We start from the raw sequence: 19,688 nt of genomic DNA on the forward strand, positions 1-19,688 counted from the left end.
CATTAATACAAATTAACACATAATTCACGCACACGGTCAATAATGCGTGCGCACAAAGCCATGGCTAATATGCGAATGCTGCCGGTAATACCTAATTAAAGCCAATAACAATAATAATAATAACAAAATGGTGTGGTCACGGTACAAAGGCAAGATACGGGATATGTTGCATAATGAAATTAACTAAAATATGCCATGGCGTTTGCTTAATTAAAACGGATTCAAAACCAAGGGACGCGGCTGTTTAACACTGCCGGCTTAAGCGTGTGAATGACAACAGACCACATACTCTGTATAGACCATGTCCACGTACGCACATCGACCTGTATGGTGTATTCGATTTTAATGCAAACCAGCTTAGCCGGCTTACCGGTCGCATGATTAATTGTAATGAGCTGCATTACATTTTCCGGCAAAATGTGGACCAATATAGGAAATATTTAAATTTAGCCCCCGCCAAAATGTCGCGAAACGTTCAGGCAAACATTTGATTTTCCCCATTAGTTGAAAGCTAATGGGGATATGACAGGAAAATGCGCAAAAACGTATAACTAAGCCTGTGTGGTTCGACAGGCATAATTAAAAGTAAATCTAAAGCCTAAAGGATATATTAAGCAATTAAATTGTTGTATTAGAACCTAGGACAACTAAATAAAAATGTGTTATTATTTTGAAGGGAATAGTAAGATACAATACTTAGGTCTGTGTTCCAGAGATTGTGGATAAGGATAAGGATATAAAAGGCAACTTAAATGTCGTATTAGAACCTAGAACAAATAAATAAAAATGTAATATTGATTCGAGAGGTACTAAGATACGTTAATTAAGTCTGTGTTTTTGGGAACGTAGGTAGGGATAAGGATATATTAGGTTAAGTTGTTGTTGTAATAGAGCCTAGGATGTAAAAATGTAATATTAATTCGAAAGATAGTAAGATACATTACTTAAATCCAGTAACTTAAATCATGCAAGTGTCATAATAGCCTTACGGTCCCTGCAGTAACCGAATGGGTATCCACATATCAATCTAGTAATCGTCATATTTACACAGGCAAACATTTTGGGCACTCGCTGATCAAATACTAATTAGAATATTTATCGGCAGGTGGTGGACTCCATCGGCAGTTCGGGGTCCATGAGTCAAAGACAGGACATTTGGGCCTAAGGTTGCCCACTGGTAATGATAATGCCTCACAAAGTCAACACAAATGCGGTACTAAGTCTGCAGGGAAGAAGATGGCATGGGATGAGATAGTTGGTCGAGGAGGATGATGGGGAGTACGAGGACCCTAGGCCGGCTAGTGCGGAGTAAATGAACTCGTAATCCAGCGACACGTTTATGCACTTAGGATGGGTAGCACTGGGGAAAATGGGTGAAATGGGGAGGCGCTGGGTGGCCGCTGCACTTGCGGCACATTTTGCTGGGCCCTAACGGCTGTCTCCGACTAACAGTAAACAGCAATCACTGCTAATGAGTTTTATTGTAAATTAAAATTGCAATCAGTGTCAGGCTTTGGCAGTTCAACTGAAGTGTGCTGTGTGCTGTGTGCGGCACTGGGACCTTATGGCCGGGTGTAGTGACGTTTTCGGGGTCGATGTGCATCCATGATAAATGCAATAAATGACACGTTGGGCGCCTGTGACTCAAATCCTGGCATAATAAATTTGCCAAATTGCAAAACATTAAATAAAGACAATGTGCAATGACAAGCCAGAATGCAGGGGCACATCGCAATGAAGTGATGTCGTTACACAGCCAGTCAAAGTGGGTGGCAAACCGATCCATAAGCTATATGGATAAACCACATGCTGCCAGTTGGTAGCAAAGCGAGTTTACGAGGAAACTGTTGCTCAGATGTGGCAAAAACTGCTACGGTTTAGTGCATTTTCCTCTAAAGTTGACTGGAAATTAGAATCCATAAAAGAGGTAATAAAAATACGACTTGAAAGGTGGCTTCACAGATGTTTGTAATTTGCAATCAGTAACTGCGTGGAAAAGTGGGATCTAAATCATTATATTTTCCACTTTCCACTCTTTTTTAATCGAAATACATTTTTATAAACTTGCTTATAATCACAACACATTATGAAGAAGATGTGGTTAATAATGGATGTACTTATTAACCACATCTTCTTCATATTAACTAAATGGTTTACCATAGAAGCACTTAATTATAAGCAGTTCCAATTGCAATCCATTTTGTACCGGTTATAGGTGATAAGCGTATATTTAAATAAAGTAGGCGTATAAACACTTACAGCTTGTTAACTCAGAAAAAGAAAATTTAAATAAAATTCCTCACTAAAAAAATTCCAGTTATATTTAATTGTCTTTTAAAAATTGTCCTTTTGTTTGGAAAATCCTTTTTTAACGTTAAAATGTTAGCTGGAGAAAATTAGAGTTCAAAGCCATATTTGAAGAGCTCCTTAAACGATAAAGTTAGTAAATAAACTTGTATCTAAAACTATGTTGATTTTGGAACTATGTAGAGGTTATAAAGATTGTTTCGTATGGAATTACCATCGCCAACATGGGCAGCACTGGCTCTATAAGCTCACACACACCACAAAGCACATGCCAACACATTTGCAACCGCCCTCGCACACAGAGGGACACATGTGATGTCATTAAAAAGGCATTCATCATGCGGGCGGGAGTTGAAGGGGAGTGACGTGCCGGGCGGAGAAATGCGAAATGAAGTCATGTAGGATGGCTGACTTATCGATAGACCAAGTTAATAATTAAAATCGCAAAATGCGTTAAAAGTCTATCAGTTTAATTGGCGTTCGTGGCTACAACTATCAGCAGGCCAGCGGCAGCCGGTGCCTATAAACCACTGGCGATGTCAATGACACTCTGATGAACTGCAGTTGGTATGGTATCTGGATCCAGATCCTGCTCCTGCCCCTGGTACTTCCTCCTGCTCCTCCTCCAATCCACTTCCCAAGCCCAATGCTGACGCTGCATTGATATGCAATTAACAGCATCAAGGGGACGAAGGGCAGGGCAATTGACGCATTGGGATTTATTCTATGGGCGCATGCATTTTTTATGATTAAACGATAGTTGGTCGCCTCCTTTTTATTCCCAGTGCATCAGTCGGCGGGAAGGGGGCGGATGGAGGTCCTGTCTGCCAGGATATGCCACTGATCCACAGAGCCGAGCCACTGTGCAATAATTGAACAATTGCCAGCTGTCAGTGGGGAAATGGTCGAAAAAATAAAAGGGAGCGAACGGCCAACGTCGAATGCCAACCGAAAACTTCACAACTGCAGCTGCTTTAAAGGATTAAAGTATTACCAGGACATTGGCTATTGAATGGCATTTAATGGGGATTATGCGGACCAAAAAGGAGGAACGTCGATAGCACTTTAGTTAAGCTCGTGGAATGTGGGTAATATTGGTTTTTATTATTTATTCATTGATTTTGAATGGTGCTGATTAAATTAGCCGAGATGAAAACACAAGCTTATGTGGGTTCTCGAAATCCAATATTGTTCAGATAATCGGGAAATTGGGTTTTGGTAACTTAAATCAAGAGATGGTCAAGCGTATAATATTACAAGCGTTTAATATTTCTATCTAAAAGAGGTTTAAGGATATTGATTGTTGTAGAGGGTATAGACGTTTTTTTTTGTTTTTTTTTTGTTTTTGTCGAATATTTAAAAATCATGCGGGGCGCTTATGATGTCGAATGTTTTATTTCATAAAAAACGGACATTTAAATCAATAGTTTCTGTTTTATTAATTTGTTTAACGTTTATTCCTTAAATTAAGTAAATTAACAAATATCATTATCACGATTAGTCTCGATTTCATTGCTTAAATATCGTATTGTGTTAAAATAAATGTATACAGTGTTCCAATGTTAATCTCCAATTCTCCATTAAAAGCAAATTACAAATGGTTTTAATGAATGAGTACACAATCGAATTCATTTTAACTCGATCGCAGTCAGTTGCCAAAATGTCATTTGCATGGCTAGTGCTTCTGAGTAGCTGCTTCCTTTGTCAAATGGTAAGGTTTTAGACTCAGGTTTGGATTTAACCTTATATATATTCCACCAGACAACGACCGACTTGGTTTACAGGATGAACAAAATCGAGTGCGTGGTCAATAAGGCACGGGTGACTAACGTTACCTGCAAAGTGAAGCCCATTAATTGGAATTTGGCGCTGGTGAACATGGATTGCTTCTTAATTGTGCCCATTATGAGCCCAGACGTAAGGAAAATTTTAAAATTCTTGACAAATATGATATGAAAGCATTTTACTTTCAGATTCGAGTGCAAGTATTTGCGAAGGACTATAGTAACCAGTTCCAGCCATTCTTAATTGACGTGTCTTTCAACTTATGCGAGGTGGTCGGAAGAAAGAACTTTGTACCCTATGGGGTCATCGTGTGGAAACTGTTTCAGCGTTTCACGAATGCCAACAACTCATGCACTTTTTCGGTATATTGCAGATAAGGATAATTTTTCTTGACTAACTACATTTATATTTATTCCGACTGCAGGGCCACCTACATGCACGGAACGGATATCTGGACACCAGTCTTCTGCCTCCATTTCCCCTTGGAGTCTACCAAGTGAGTTTAACGTTCACGGATACCAATTCTACCAACAGAGAAAATATAGCCAATTTGAAGTTCTTCATTGAAGCCATGGATCGCAGAAAGAGCAAAAAGCTCCCCAAGTCATAATGTTAGTCAAGCTGCAGAGGTCAAATAAGAAATTATAAATTATATATTAGTATACCCTTGCAGCTTAAACGAAATCACCCAATTAAAATGTAATTATGCATACTATATAAGAAAAACCGTATATCTGCCTCAGATTTTTTATACAAATATACCGATAGTTCCTAATATAGCTATTAATGATATGATATCTTGTTATTGTGAAAAAAATTCTTTACCTAGAATAGAAAGGAGTACGATTGAAACCATGTATTCGACTGTACTAATATACATATCTCGCACATGTAAAGTGTTCGAAGCTTGGAAAACCAATTGCTCAAAATGTGTTTATTGTAGGTTACAATATTTAGCTTCGATCCTCTATTAAAAGCGTATCATGAATCGATTTAACGGCTGCTGACACGAGCAAATTAATTTAAAAATTTGATCGCATCCAGTTTTAAAACGATATGGCTGGTGGTTCTGTGTAGCTGCTTTCTTTGGCAAATGGGGAGATTTTAAATTCTGTTTAGACTAAAACATATTTTTTATCCTGCCAGACGAAAACGGAGTTGGTTTACACTTATATTTTAGTGCTTATATTAACTTTTTGGATATCTAAACGACATAATACAATACATGAAAATTAGTTTTTAGTACATTCCATACACTTTTTTTTGCTGTGTACAAAGGTATCAATAGCTTCCAAGACTTTCAGAATTTATTTGTCTCGACATAATAAAATCCAAATAATAAAACACTGTTTAAAATATTTTAGATACCGTAATTTGTTAACAATAAGCTGTCATTAATCTGCATATATCTCCATATTATAAGATGTCTAGAAAATCTTTGCCAAATCGTTCATAGAGTTAAGCCAAAAACCGGCCTTCTTTGTATGGGGATTAAGCAAAACCTCTCGCACAGGAAGTAGATTTCGTGTTAATTTGCTTTGCTTACATTGTACATGGGAACTAATGAGCGAATGAGCTGATATCCATTCAAGCTCACACAAAAAGCGTATCCCAATCGAGAAAGCCTGATATAGACAGAATCTTATTCGTAAGCCCCCTAATCTCTGATCCCCGCTCGTTTCCGATGCTCGAAAACTATTTATGCTAAATGAACAACATGTCTTAATCGGCTATTCATATGGAAATGCATGGATTATTATTCAATTAGTTACGTTTTCAAAAAGAAGACGAACTAGAATGTGTTTGCCCGCAAATACGAAAAAAGCAACAAATCCCAAATGAATCCATGGGATACCTACACACGGCCAAGAAAACAAATGGGCGGGTAAGCAGAGGTGCCTCGCTTCAGTGAATTTTATTAATGAACTGTGGCCAACTGTGGCTGGAAAGTAAGTAACTCGAGAGCCATGGCTATGGCTCAAACATTGGCCACGGGAAACGGGCTGGCGATACACCTGCGACGCGACGTTCCATGTTCATTATTTGCCCAGGCACACCGACTACGAGTACGAGTACCAAACACCAGTATTCCCATTCCCATTCCCATTCCCCGCCCCACATGTTCGTATCTTGTATATTGTATCTTGTATCTGTGGCAAAGCATATTGCGAAAGCCACAACAACAGCAGCCGCAACTTCTACGTAGTAAACGCAAATGGCCATGGGGAAACAAACTGTAGCTGCTGTTGCCACTCTCATTCATTCATAAAAATCCCAAGCGCCAAATCCAGTTTGAGCCATGTATACAAACCAGATTTCACACACATTCGCTCCCCGAATCAAGTTCAGAAGATATTGCACAGTGGATCGAATTGGTGGACAGCAGCTTAATGATGCTTAGATACTTTCAAAGAGATGGCTAAATAATATTTCTAAAAAGTTGTAAGCTAGTTGTCTTCGTAATGGACTGATTACCAATTGCTGATGCAAGCAACCCTTGTTATTAAAAATAGATAAAATATTTGATTAGTAGAAATTGGAATTATTGCAGTCAATTAAAACTTGTACAAAACAACTAAATTGAGAAAAATCCATTACTAATAGACTAGTAAACAACTTACTTAAACATGTAATGAGGATATACCCTCAACATCAAGATTAGAGCTTATAAATTTACATACAATAGTTATCAATTCTGAAGGCAGACAGAAAATTGGAATGCATGCTTTAATGTGATGTAATGTTACTAACAGAACCCTTAAGTATTAGGGTTGGTACAAAAATCGATGTTACTATTGATAGTATCGATAGTGACCACCATCGATATCCAAAAACATCGATAGTGTCCACAATCGGTGATTTTACAACCCTATAAAGTATGGCGATAACATTTTCAAGAAAGAAGTTATCCCAATTATAGAGTTGCATTATAAATTACCATTACCATTACCATTATGATATACCATTAGTTCAGACAAGTTTTACTGATCGTCCATGGGGACGGAACCCCTATATGAGCTATGATATAGCCCTTGGATTTATTTATCTTTCGAGGGGTATATTTAAGGAATGTTAACCCTTAACTGGTTTATAAAATACCTTTAGTTCAGAAGGGTTTTCTCGATCGACACCCCTATATGGACAATGATATAACCCTTCGGAACCACTGTACGACGGCAGTGTGGGCAGACAGCGGATGTTCTGCAGCGGGCTCAGCAGATACCACCGCTGATGATGGGGCTTTGATCTTTGGCTGGCCCAAGCGAACCTGTTTCCGTCACAGAGTATCCATATCTCAGCTTCTACAAGTATGACTTTTGGATGGCTCAACTTTTTATTGATCGAAGCTGAGAGCGTGGGCCGCAGTGGAGCGGATAGGAGAGTGGGTTGTCAATTCCGAACAGGCAATTAATTATAACTGTTTGTGTCAGGCCGTAAAATGGGTGGGTGTTGAAATGTCGCCCCTCTTTGCTCGATTTTTCGTTACACACGGAAATTTGCATATCAAAAGCCAGAAGCCAGAGGGCAAATGGGTTGATGGGATGATGGCCAGATGCATTATTAGCGGGGGCGTGGCAGCTTATCAGTGCGTTCATTGTTTCGGGACTTAGACACATGAGCATCATCGCCAAGGGCCCCCACACGCAATGCTTTTCTGCAAACTTTTTCCCAGTTTTTCCCTTTTTTCTCCATTTTTTAATGAGTTTAATAAATGCTTGCTTGACTTTTAGCGGTAGTAAGTTTCTCAAGTACTAAGCAATTAGCGGCATGCATTGGCTTTGGGAACGCAAGCCTTCGGCACACGCAATGAGCAAGTTGAACCACGAGTCCCGGTTAGAGGGAAGTTCCCGTTTCAGTTCAGAGGTAGCAACCTCCACACATAGGAAAAATATGATTAAAATTTATACTGCCTTTGAAAATTGCCAACAAAGTGTTTCAATTCTCAACACAAAAGCCAGGCCTTTAGGGCAAAACTAGGGGGTAAAATCTGAGAGGTTATTGTGGCAAAAGTTTGTGCTGTGAAACAAAATACTGTTTGATTTCACCAACTGCTCATTAATTAGGTTACTCAAAATATTCAATCCCAATTAAGGTGAGGAGTAAACTGCACATGTTAAACTTATTATTCTTGAACTTTCAATGAATCGTTTCGCCTTGTGAAATGTGATTCTGCATTTGTGGGCTTTCCGCAGAAGTCGTCGACTCTTTGATTGCTGGGTATATGGATCTCGCAAAAGGGTTACTTGGGGCAGCTGAAAACTAGTATTCTCTCACTTAATCTGCACCAGATAGGATATCTGATTGTCGTTCATTCCCCGCCCTATGTATGTACTATATATGCAGTTCCCTGCCGATGCTTTGTTTTGATTTTAATTCGGTTCACACAATTCATTTGAGCTTGGCCCAGGCAACTGTCTCGGTGTCTTGGCAGTGACTTGGTAACTTGGTAACTTGGCAACGTGGCTGACTGGGCTGACTGATGTGATGGGGAGTGACTTGCTCAAGATTCCCACATAAATTATGTGAGAGCCCAAGTGTGACCAATAAACCAACTGTCCAGACGCAGACGAATAGGAATACGAATACCCGCAAATGGTTTCGTATTGCGACCTGCAATAAAATACGCCTGGTAAAGTCGTCGTGTCTTTAAGATGGTGACCCGACCGCAAGAGCCTGCAACCCTTTTCTTAACTTCATTTAGAGTTAAATATTAGAAATTACCTCACGTCTCGGGGTAGGACCCAGTCCAATCCCCACATAACTTTTAAGTCATGCAAACTTTGTTCCGCACTCGAACCGAATCGAGTTCAGTTCGGTTGAGCTGAGTTCAGTTAAGTTGAGATGAGATGTGAGATGAGGTGGGTTGGGTGGCGAAGCCAAGTGGAGGCAAATGTGCCTGCAAATGTCTTTTCAATTGGCAATCGGGGGCGGCGCAAAAAGCATTGCGGTAATATCCTTGGCAGGACGTGTGGGTGTGCTCGGGGTGTCGGCTTTGATGCGGTCCTTAAGCAGGCGTAATCCTGTCAAAGTGTTATCGCTAAGCACAAACCCAACACACACAACCAGTGTATCGAAAAGACCCCGTCCGATCCGATTCTCTGACTTGCATGCAAATTTTTTTGCAAACACCCCGATTTCCTGCCTTGTATTTTTCGATAACTCGGCCTAATACTTTACGTTCGTGTACCCTTTCGAAAACGGTGCTATAATTGTATCAGCAAGTTTGTTACTTTTAATCTTTTGTAACTCAACCAAATATATGCCTAAGAGGAGTTTAAGTATAGTTAAATTAAAGGTGTGTCTTAACCTGGGGACTAAAAGTGTTTCTTAGTTTTGTTTTTGAAAGAATAATTAAGTTTGAACATAATAACCTCAAAAGGGATTTTATAATTTCGAAAATGTTAAATTGATATGTCTCTAAATAAAATATTTTAAGTTTCCAAGGTCCTTAATCCTTTTAAACATCAATGCTATTATGCAAATATGGAACCAAATAAAATATGAAAAACACATCTATTAATTTAGAGTTCAAGTTCTTCTTTTAGAAAATAATCCTCACAATTCGGTGTCCAAATCGGGGGCTTATCAAAGGGTATTCAAAGATAAGTGCCCAAAGGAAAGCCTTTCCCTCTTGTTTTCCTTTTTCTTTTTGCTGTTGCTCTTTTGCTGACTTTGCTCACGAGTTTTACGCTTAAATAAAAAATATCTACACTTAACACTTTTTGTTGCTCACCTGGCGAGGCGAAGAAATCCTTTGCCCTTATCCACACCGCTGTCGAGGAGGAGTTTTCACGACTTTTGTATCGAACAAGTCATCAGCTGGCTGCAGAATGGCAAATGGCGGATGGCGGATGGCGAGAGGCGAATGGCAAATGGCATCGCTTGTCGCCATAAACTTGAACAAATATGCAGCCCAGAACGTGCCACTTATGCTGCCGCACAATCACCGCCCCACTGAGCCGCATTTGCTCAAGGTGCGGCGGCCGATTGCCGTTTGCTTTGACACGTGTGTGTGCCAGGTGGGTGTGGGTGGGTGTACGGATGGGTGTACGGATGGGTGTACGGATGGGTGGGTTTTACAGGTGTACACCAGGTGGGTGGTGTCAAGGGCAGGGACTGCGACGGCGACCGCTGGGTCGTCCCTGCACATCGCTGCGCTTTTTGTTTGCTCTGCGGTTTCTCGGCGGAGTGCCGAGGCGACGGCGACGGCGACGGCGGCGGCTTTGGTGTTTGCGCGGTCTGATTGAAAGATTGTCTTGGCCATCCGCATGTTCTTGACAGATGCGGTTGCCTTGGCCAAGCACACTCGAGCACTCACGGGAGATTATGGCTGTTTAACCAGCAATCTGTGTGGAATGATTTGCAACATCGTTGCATATGAATATTTGCAAAAGGACCCAAAAGTGCACTGTAAAAAAATTGGAACATTTTGGATGCCCAATTTAAGATTCCCTTTTACTGTCAGAAACGGTATTAAACATTAAGATGTGCAAATATTTTTACAACCCATACCCATACCCATACCCAAAGTATGCTATCGAAAAGAAGTCTCAAAAAGGTCTAAATAACCTTCAATTACAATGGTTATTATATTCTTAAGTAACATCGTAATCTGGGTTGGTCTCCCCTTTAAAATAATACCATGGTTTTTGGCTTGTTAAAAATATATAAACATTTAACGTTCCTAATAAATTCCTATTATTATAGATATAAACACCATATTTCCATACACATACATTATGTTAATAATATATTTTAAATACTATAAATATTAAAACCATATTTTTACTTTTTAAAGCGCAGTCTAATAAAGAATATAAGCTCTACATATTGCTCCGAAAGTGCGAAATATTTTGTCCTACAGTTTATATACAAGAGATTTAGGGAGACAAGAAGCTTTGCTATCCGACACAGGTCGTATATCATGTGCCAGGGGTATTCAGTCGATGTCGTAATTAGCTCATTGGGACTTAACTGCACCGCCGAGTGCCCCCCTTCTTTGGAATGGGGCTCACAGAAAGCTCATTAGCTCGGGGCACACATATATTACGAGGCTGTCAGTGGGGCCTGGTACTATGAGCCGGGCACATCATCAGCTTCAGATTCCGCAGCATCAGCTCCTCGATCCGGCAGGCTGTTGCGCATGCAAATGAAAGTCGTCCTTCTCTAACTACCTACTCAATGGGCTCATTTCTCAAATTTTATAGCTACTTAACACAACATCAAACAATTTTATTTTATTAACGCACCGACATCTCCATACGCGCACACATACATTAGCCTAGCAGGGGCCTTAGACTAGCATCTCAATTTTATTTTGTTGTTCTTTTTTTTTTTTGGCAGCCTCAGCATCATATCTTCAAGATAAATTTGTATCTATTCATAATAAGCGGCGTCTCTTGTGCTCGAATGACTGCAGACTAAGGAAAGAACAATGTATTGAAATAATTGTGTGTGCTCATACATGAACAAGCCGGGTTCCGAGCTCCAAAAAAAATGGAGAAAAAAAAACCCAAATTGAAAGAGGAAAGGGGCAGAAAGGGGTTGGAGGCCAATCGAAACAGAAATCATGTGTATTTTTGTACACGCTACATGCCCCAAAGGGACTACGAGGCTCCTGACACAGCCAATCCGAAGCGGCATCAATAAATGATTTCACAAAGGCAGAAAAAAAAGAAAAGCGAGCGGCAGCGAAATGAAATGGAAACCCCCGCAAAGGTCATGAAAACATCATTCTCGGAGACACACACCCAACACACACACAGCAGCCGAGGAGACGGAGACCCAAAGTCAAAGAGACCATATAAACGGAGTCGCTGGAGGACCGGGCATCAAACAGACCCAGCGGGCGTGTTGAGGAATGTGCGGTTAAAAATAAAATCCAAGACAAGATTGTGCCACATGGGTGCTTGAGATACGAGTATATACATACATACCTACCCAACTGAGCCGAGGAGGTTTCCTGAGTCTCCCAACTAACTGGCTAATTGCAGCCTGCCGGCACAAACAAACATCCTGGCTGGCCCGGCCAAATTGGGTTCTTATTTATGAGCGAGACATTAGTTTAAATTCAAATATCAACACATAATACCCATGCCATATCCCTTAGGTCTTTGGGCAGACCAAAATATCGCATTGCATTTGGTGACATTAATTAGTCAACAGTTTGGGTAATGCGATCGGGTTGCAGGAATCCGTTTTTGTTTGTGTCCTGGTGTCTTGACCTACATGGGCGAGCGGAAGTATTGTTTACAGGACTCTGTTTGTGTGTACTGTCCACTCGAGAAGTATCCCTTTGTGGACGGATTTATGTGGATAGACAGTAGTCTGATTTGCTGGCTTGTCTATTTGGATATCTTCTTACAGTCGCCTCGTCGCTGCACTGGCTACCGTTCGATGACTTGTCCCCAAATATAATAGTGGATAATCCTTTTAAAGGATAAGCCTTGAGCTGATTCCAGATAGCTGTGTACCTTAATATAATGTATACAAATTCAAGCATTTCTTTTCGGTTTGCTTGTAATGAGGGCATCTTTTTAGGCCCGCCTGGAGCGAACAATATGACAACAAATTAGTGGCCTTTTTCCGAAATTCCTATCTTAAGCCAACTCTTATTTTAATTATACTGGCATAATTGATGTACATATATACTGAATAATTAAAATTGTGAATGGTTGCCGCCAGAGCGACCTCAAAGAGGCAGCCCCGTTGTGTCAGTTTGTGTGAAAATCCAAATCCTCGCCGCGAGTCCTTGCCGCGAATCCTTGCCGCTCATCAACGCCCGCCGCCAAAGTTTTTCACTTTTTAATCCCGCCGAACGCCTCAAGTCCTTCGCCCAGGCGCCTTTGTTGCTGTTGTTTTTGGCCTTTATTTCATTTGGTATATCCGTTTGTATCTTGGCTGTGTGTGTGGGTGTATGGCTGTGCTTGTTTGTATAGGAAAAGCAAGAGGAAAACCCGAGCGCGCGCTTTTCATCATCGTCATAATCTCAACAGCAACATCAACAACTTGAAGTGATTTGTGTTTTTCATCCGCCTTGCGATGGTTAAGGCTCACCCACCTGCCGGCTCCTTCCTTCCACTGCCACATCCACATCCACATCCACATCCTGTGGCAGTTTTCCTTTTCGCCACTTTCCCCCCTCCCCCCGGCTAGGATCCATCCTCCGGGCTGAGGGGCCTTCTTAGCTCTCGGTCTGCCTTTTTTATTTAATCACCTCACAAGGCGCTCGAGCACACAACACGGCTTTAATCTATTTTAATTAAAAATATAATTATTTAATATAGCTCAAGAAGGGGGCTTTTGGCTAAGGGTTTTCTCTCTTGACTTGGATAAAACTGTGACTTGTTGCGGGGGATACTAAGCAAGTGACCTGATCACGATGGCTGTCAAAAGGGAAAAGCTAGGGTGGTAAAAGTGAAAGATATTCCAAAAATAGCGAGTTTTTGTGATAAGAAATACAGCTCGCCAAAAGAAAAACAAATGTATAAAAGGAACGTCCTAAAAAAATGGGGTGAGTGCTTTAAAATACTTTTTAGGAAACAAAACAAACATAGTACTTCCTAATATATCCCATTTCCTCAAAAAACAAACTCAGAAGTGTTAGGGTGGATTAAAAATACTTTTAAAAAACCATTTTCAAGTTGAAAACAAGTACAGGGTATAAATACCAATCACGGCCAACTTCCTGTGACTTTGCTTGCCTGCCAATTTATGGATCATTCTCTTTTAGGCCGCAAAAAAAAAGCGTCAGAGAATCCTGAACACATGCCGGCAAAATTTCGCATAAAATTATAAAGTATCCGTAGCTGAAGGACAAAATTCGGGGAGGGGGGCTAACTGGGGTAAGTACTTGAGGAAACTTTCTTTGCTGTGCAAATTTACGCCGGCAAATCTGTGCAGGCTTTTGTCACAAACTCCCAGCACATCATGTGTAGAATTCATTAAGGTGACTAAATACACTGGGCGAAAAGGGGGCGGCAGGGGGTGTGCGTCGGGGTTCGGCAGGGATGTTATTTTTTCACGTTTTCGGGAGGGATGACGAGGACTTGGCAGTTTCTCAAGCTGCGTGTAATTTGTAGCAAGTGGCGGCAGGTAAAGCGATGCCAAAAAGGAAGCGAAGCTGCTGCAGCAACAGATATTAATTTCGTCTTGCGAGCTAAGGCAAAGTAACTTAAGCTTCAACTTGTAGAAAGAAGATTGAGATACAGGCACAGTCTGTAGTCTGTAGTCTGCATCCCCGCTTCCTTGAGACGGCAAACACCTTGTTGTTGCTGCCGTGGCTGCCGTGCACATTAATTCGTGGGAATTAATTATTCTCAGGCCTGTGACGATTCCCAAGACACTCGCTCACTCATTCGTTCGTTGATACCCAGATCTGAGGCCCCCAATCTCCCAGTCCCGCAACCTCCCAACCTCTCAACCGCCCAACCATCCAACCATCCACCAGCTCTCCCAAGTTCGTCACTTTGCTTCTGCGGTAAGGCGAACATTTTTCGTATCTGTATCTGCAGCACTTCACGCTCTCTTTTTGTACCCTAGAAGAGGGTATTACCATATGGTAAAGAAGTCTGGAATGGTTTCTGTAGGGTATATGATTATGTTATAACGATGTCTGACCTGACCTGAACTTTAATCAAGCTAGATCTTAAGATATTAATAGTTATAGATTATGTTTAAATACATTTATTATTAACATTTCATCGAATGATTCGATAATATATATTTTTTGTAAGTGTATTAGATTGGCTTAAAGTCAATCACGTATCCTGTTCTTGAACTGGTAACTTCCCCAGCTACAAACTTTATTACCATGATTTCCTTTGAAGTAATAATTGTTTTATAGACTAGAAATAGGAGGTATACATAAGGGTATTTCAAGTTCCGGTTTTCGGATCCATCCTTCCCCTCAAGCTTTATATGCTCCTATCCACAGACACACATAGGCAAAAGTTTATGTACTCCCCATCCACTTCCACGGATAAGCGTCGCAATTACAACAGGGCCTGCAAATCGCTTCATCTTTTTTATGGCTGCCCTACAATGGCCGTTTTGGGATAGTCTTATGGATGGCCCGGCTCTGTTGGCCAAGACGAGACGCCGGGACGGGCCCATAACAAATCATTCGACCGTGTTTGCGTCGAGTAAGTAAATTTGATGATTTGCACTTTGAACTTTAATTTGTTGTTCCCGCGTCTGCTGTAAGCGCATTTGGGCCCAGTCGAAAACTAATGGAAATTTGGCCTTTTACTACCTTGTGCTGAGCGCCGTAATAAGCTGAACATTTGTAGTTAAAATATTACAAATAAAAATATTTGATGGCGAAATGATGGATTTTTTCATAATTCAATTTTTTACAGCCACCAACAAACCACAACATTAATAGTTAAAGCTACTTAGAAATACGTAATGTGGTGTTCACGCTGTTGTACATATTTTATTTTAAAGACTATGGTTATTTTAAGAGTCAAGTATGTTTCATCGTTAAGTGGAAACGACAGCTTATTTTCGTAAAGGGTCTGCAAAAGTTAATGCAGCCTGATCCCAACTCGAGTTCCTCAACTCAGGTTCGCGATTCACCCTTTATTCCTCATATGCTGTGACGTCTGTTTGTGTTTTTACTTCTGTTTTCCCTTTCCCGGCTTTTTAGTACATTTTGCTTTTCTTTTGCAGCTCAGCACATTGCATTATTTATGTACATACAAGCCTGGGGAGGAGTTTCTAGAATTTTTGTTAATAATTCTTACCAGCAGCTTGTAGAAAATATACATACATACTTCTATGTAATTTCTGTTTTTTTTTTCCTAGGCTATTAAGCTGATGATTTTAATGAGTGAATAATGTGCTGGGTTTCCCTCCTCGAAATGTCAGCACTGGCCCCAGTTTTTCTGCTTTAATTTTTTAATAACCTTCAAACTCTTGACTTCGGCCAGAGTTTTTTGTAGTTCGTTTGTTTGCCTTCGACATGTGTCGACGGTCCCCCGCCTGGAAAAGTTCCCATTGGCAGTAGAGCTCCCGATTCGAGTGGAGCATTAAATTTGTCATTAGGTACTGAAAATTACATCAAGTAGTATTTATCCTCTCTGTCTCCATTGTAGATTTATCTTTTTAAATATTTAAACGTTCTAATTGGCTGACCGTCGGGCACTTGAGGCCTTCTTCTGGCGCCCTGTGAACATTTTTGGTTGACATAGATAATTGTACTGCTTGCGATTATGTGGCAGATTATGCGGCACACAACTGACAAATGTCTGGATCTGCCCCGCAGGGACGAAGACTCATTGTTGGGCTTTCACTGGTGGGGGGTGTGTGAACTATAATGAGTCAAAGTTGACTTCTCATTTTGGTCTTGTCAAGTGCTCGAGGCTTCTACATTTTTAAGATGCCATCGCACTGCCCTATGAGATGGTATATACCCACTACTTGAAGACCCCTCACCACCCAGTTATTCGTCTTCCTCCTCCTTCTCTGGGGGAGCTGTGACATTTTTTATGGCCTGTACTGATGTTTTGACCTAGTAATTTAATGATGCTAAATGGCGTGGCAGTTGATTGCCGGAACATGCGGGCGGGGTCGTTTGGGGTGGGAGGTGTGAGAGAGCTTCTTGAGTGCAGCAAATGGCAGCAAATTCAATTTGTAGGTTGAGCTTTCGAGACAGTACAAGTTGCTGACGAGGAGCGTTCTTGTTCTTGGACTTCCACATAAAGAAATTTGAGAAATGAGTGGAATTTAAAATGTATATTTCACAGAAATGTTTCTTGAGAAATTTGTTTTTTGATTTTTAGAATTTAAAAACAAAGGTATTCAAGAATTGCAAAATATATTTACAATATAAATAAATAAAAATATTTTTAGACTAAATATTGAAAAGTATATGCTAAAGAATACCTTATCAACATACAAACTATATTATGAGATAATGAATTTAATATGATATCATTTTTCCTTATTTATCTGTGTATCGGTTGACAAAGATAGGGAAAGTAAAACTTTCTGACTCTTCCAAGATAAGAAAACGAATAACCTTAGCTGCTTTGATCTTAAAAGCCGGGACCCATCAGACCAATATATTCCGCCTTGCATTAGCCTGCACAGCAATGCATAGCAAACACCTCTCAAAGTCCCAACTCCATCTCGGACAGCCTTTCACACCGAAGGGACTTGGAAAAAGGAAGTAATCCATTCTGAGTGCAGTTTTCAATATCACTTTCCAGAGACAACTTCCTGCCGGACTGGGGCCCAGTCGCATCATCATCAAATGGAGCAGGGCCGAGGAGAAAAACTGTTGGCACTTTGCATACAAATGTGCTACCAAGCCGAACTTATCGCAACATTTTAATAACTGGCGGCAACAGTAGCCAACTGCAGATGGTGCAGAAGATCTGAGCCGGGGAGCTTGAGCGTCCAGTCGGCTTTCATTAATTACCAAGAAAAGCGAGTTTTCGGTCTGTTTTTGCTTTTTCCTGCCAGTCAAGAAGTGGCATCGCCAGTATTTTCCGCCAAACTGGCCAGCACGTCAACAGGTTGGGGGTTGGGCCCTAACTGGGCTCGCAAAACTGGCTTAGAACCCTGGCTCTGGCTCTTATCTGGCCAGCAGATCACGCAACATGCGCGTAATTTTATGAATGAAGTGTTCGCTGCCGGCCAGGATTCTGAATTCAGCTGGGGCCTAGGAAACTGGTCCGGGATCTGCCACTTAATTGCAATCGCACCTCAGCAGCAGCAGCAGCAGCAGTGGCAGCAACAGCAACAGCAGCAGCAGCAACAGCAACAAGTGCAGCATCAACAGGCCGCAGTTTGTCAGTCAGGTTAACAAATTGCGTTAAGACAGAGCCCAGTTGTTCAACCGGTTTGCAGCACATCTGTGCTCGATTCTGGTGCACTTGTTGCATCAGCTTCATCATCATCATCAGGAGCAGCAGCAGCAGCAGCAGCATCAGCAACAGCAGCAACATCAGGAGGAGCACGGCAGCAACATCACACACTTGCAGTTCGCTTATTAAATATGATTATGTGTTCGATTCTGCGTTGGTCTTCAAGATGCTTTCAGTGCCAGTACCAGAACGAGTAAGAGTACGAGTACCAGGGTAAAAGTACGGATGGTCACAGGAAGTGGAGCCGCGCCAGGCGTCGTCACATTGGCGGCAGCCCCTCCTCGCATCCCATCCCAATACCCCAAGCCATCTTTAGCCTCCTCGACTGCGACAACAACTGCTGCCCACTTTTAATGAAGTTTTCCGTTTCGTGATGGTTCTGTTGACTTTCCAAGTCGGGTTAGACTACCCTCACTTTGGGGCCTGTGAGGACGGCGAGGGAAAATTGATTTTCCCTCGAGAGCAGCATCTGCAAAACAATTGGCTAGGGCATTAGAAAGTCCTCTATTTTAAATCCCTTCCATTACCGCCAGTGCCTTTGCTAAGCTGGCAGGCAAAATAAAAATCCATTGGCCGTTCAAATGTTTTAATTAAAATTTAATGAATTCAGTGTACTTAATTATGCATTGTTGTTTTTTGCCCTTGCTGTGCGTTGTGCTGGCTCTCAGACGGAGTATGCTGAAAATTAAATTTAATTGTTTTATTTTTCTACCATTGCACCGAGTGGCAATCAAGGCGTATATGATCCAGAAAAAGCTTTGAAATTTGCGGTGACAGGCAGTCCAAACATGGTAATTAAAATTGCATTTATATTGGAATTGATTTGATTATGGAAATATGTCAATAATGTTTATGAAGTTAGCCGAAATCCTAAACTGAAATTGCTGTTTTAATTAACAGGAATTGCGTTGAGGCATCAAATAAACAAATACTCCATTTAACTGTAATAATAAGCAATTTGAATTTAATAATATTCGATATGCCTGAAACCTTGTGGAGTTTGTAAATCAATAAAATAAGTAAACAAATTATTTCACTGCAGAGTAGAACATCAAAAGCCCAGAATGGAAAAGCAAAATCGAATTCTGCAAAATTGAATATTAATTAAAATGAAATCCCTGCCAGTCAGCAAAATGTAGCAAAATAAATGGCAGTTTCAGTTTTATTAACCTCAACTGGAGGTGGAAGCAAACACTTAATAAGAAATAATTTTGGTTTGAGAAACAATTCCACATAGTTTTTTGGTTTTTAGACCACCTGTCAGGCCCGCAGATTTCTGGAGGCTGTGAAAGCTGATTGCCCCAGACCACGTTCGCAAACTGTTAATTCCGTATTTTAGAAATTAAAAATATGTATTATTAAATGTTCCATTAATTAAGCGGAGCGGTGTAGCTATTAATTAATAAAATTTCCAAACAAAATGCCGCCACTTTGTCTGGCCCCGAAAAATAGAATCAATTAGGCGGCATTTAAGGTGCAAGTGGGCACGCCCATCAGGAAAAGGCCTCGAGGGCAAAATGAAGAATGATGACTGAAGTCAGGGGGCTGATTGATGACACTGGACATATTTCTGACTTGGGTGAATCTTTAAAACGGTTCTGAGGAGGGGGAGCAAGGAATTTAAATAGCGCTTGGGCATATAATAATCTCTGAGCTATAATCTTCATAATGAAGTAAATGCGCTTTTAGATGTGGAAAATAATCGGTATTTAAAGGCGTACC

The 19,688-nt window shown here is 40.9% G+C and overlaps 1 protein-coding gene across 1 annotated transcript; it reads left to right on the forward strand.

Moving 5' to 3' along the window:
- The first annotated feature begins 3,967 nt into the window (after positions 1–3,967).
- On the forward strand, positions 3,968–4,702 carry LOC108008992 (uncharacterized). The gene is made up of 4 exons (XM_017072935.3): positions 3,968–4,018; positions 4,069–4,224; positions 4,281–4,454; positions 4,517–4,702. Exons 1-4 carry the CDS (start codon positions 3,968–3,970, stop codon positions 4,700–4,702), a joined length of 567 nt encoding a protein of 188 aa, XP_016928424.3.
- Positions 4,703–19,688: the final 14,986 nt, after the last annotated feature.

The sequence above is a fragment of the Drosophila suzukii genome, chromosome 2R, assembly GCF_043229965.1.
Source record: "Drosophila suzukii chromosome 2R, CBGP_Dsuzu_IsoJpt1.0, whole genome shotgun sequence".
Classification (NCBI taxonomy): domain Eukaryota; kingdom Metazoa; phylum Arthropoda; class Insecta; order Diptera; family Drosophilidae; genus Drosophila; species Drosophila suzukii.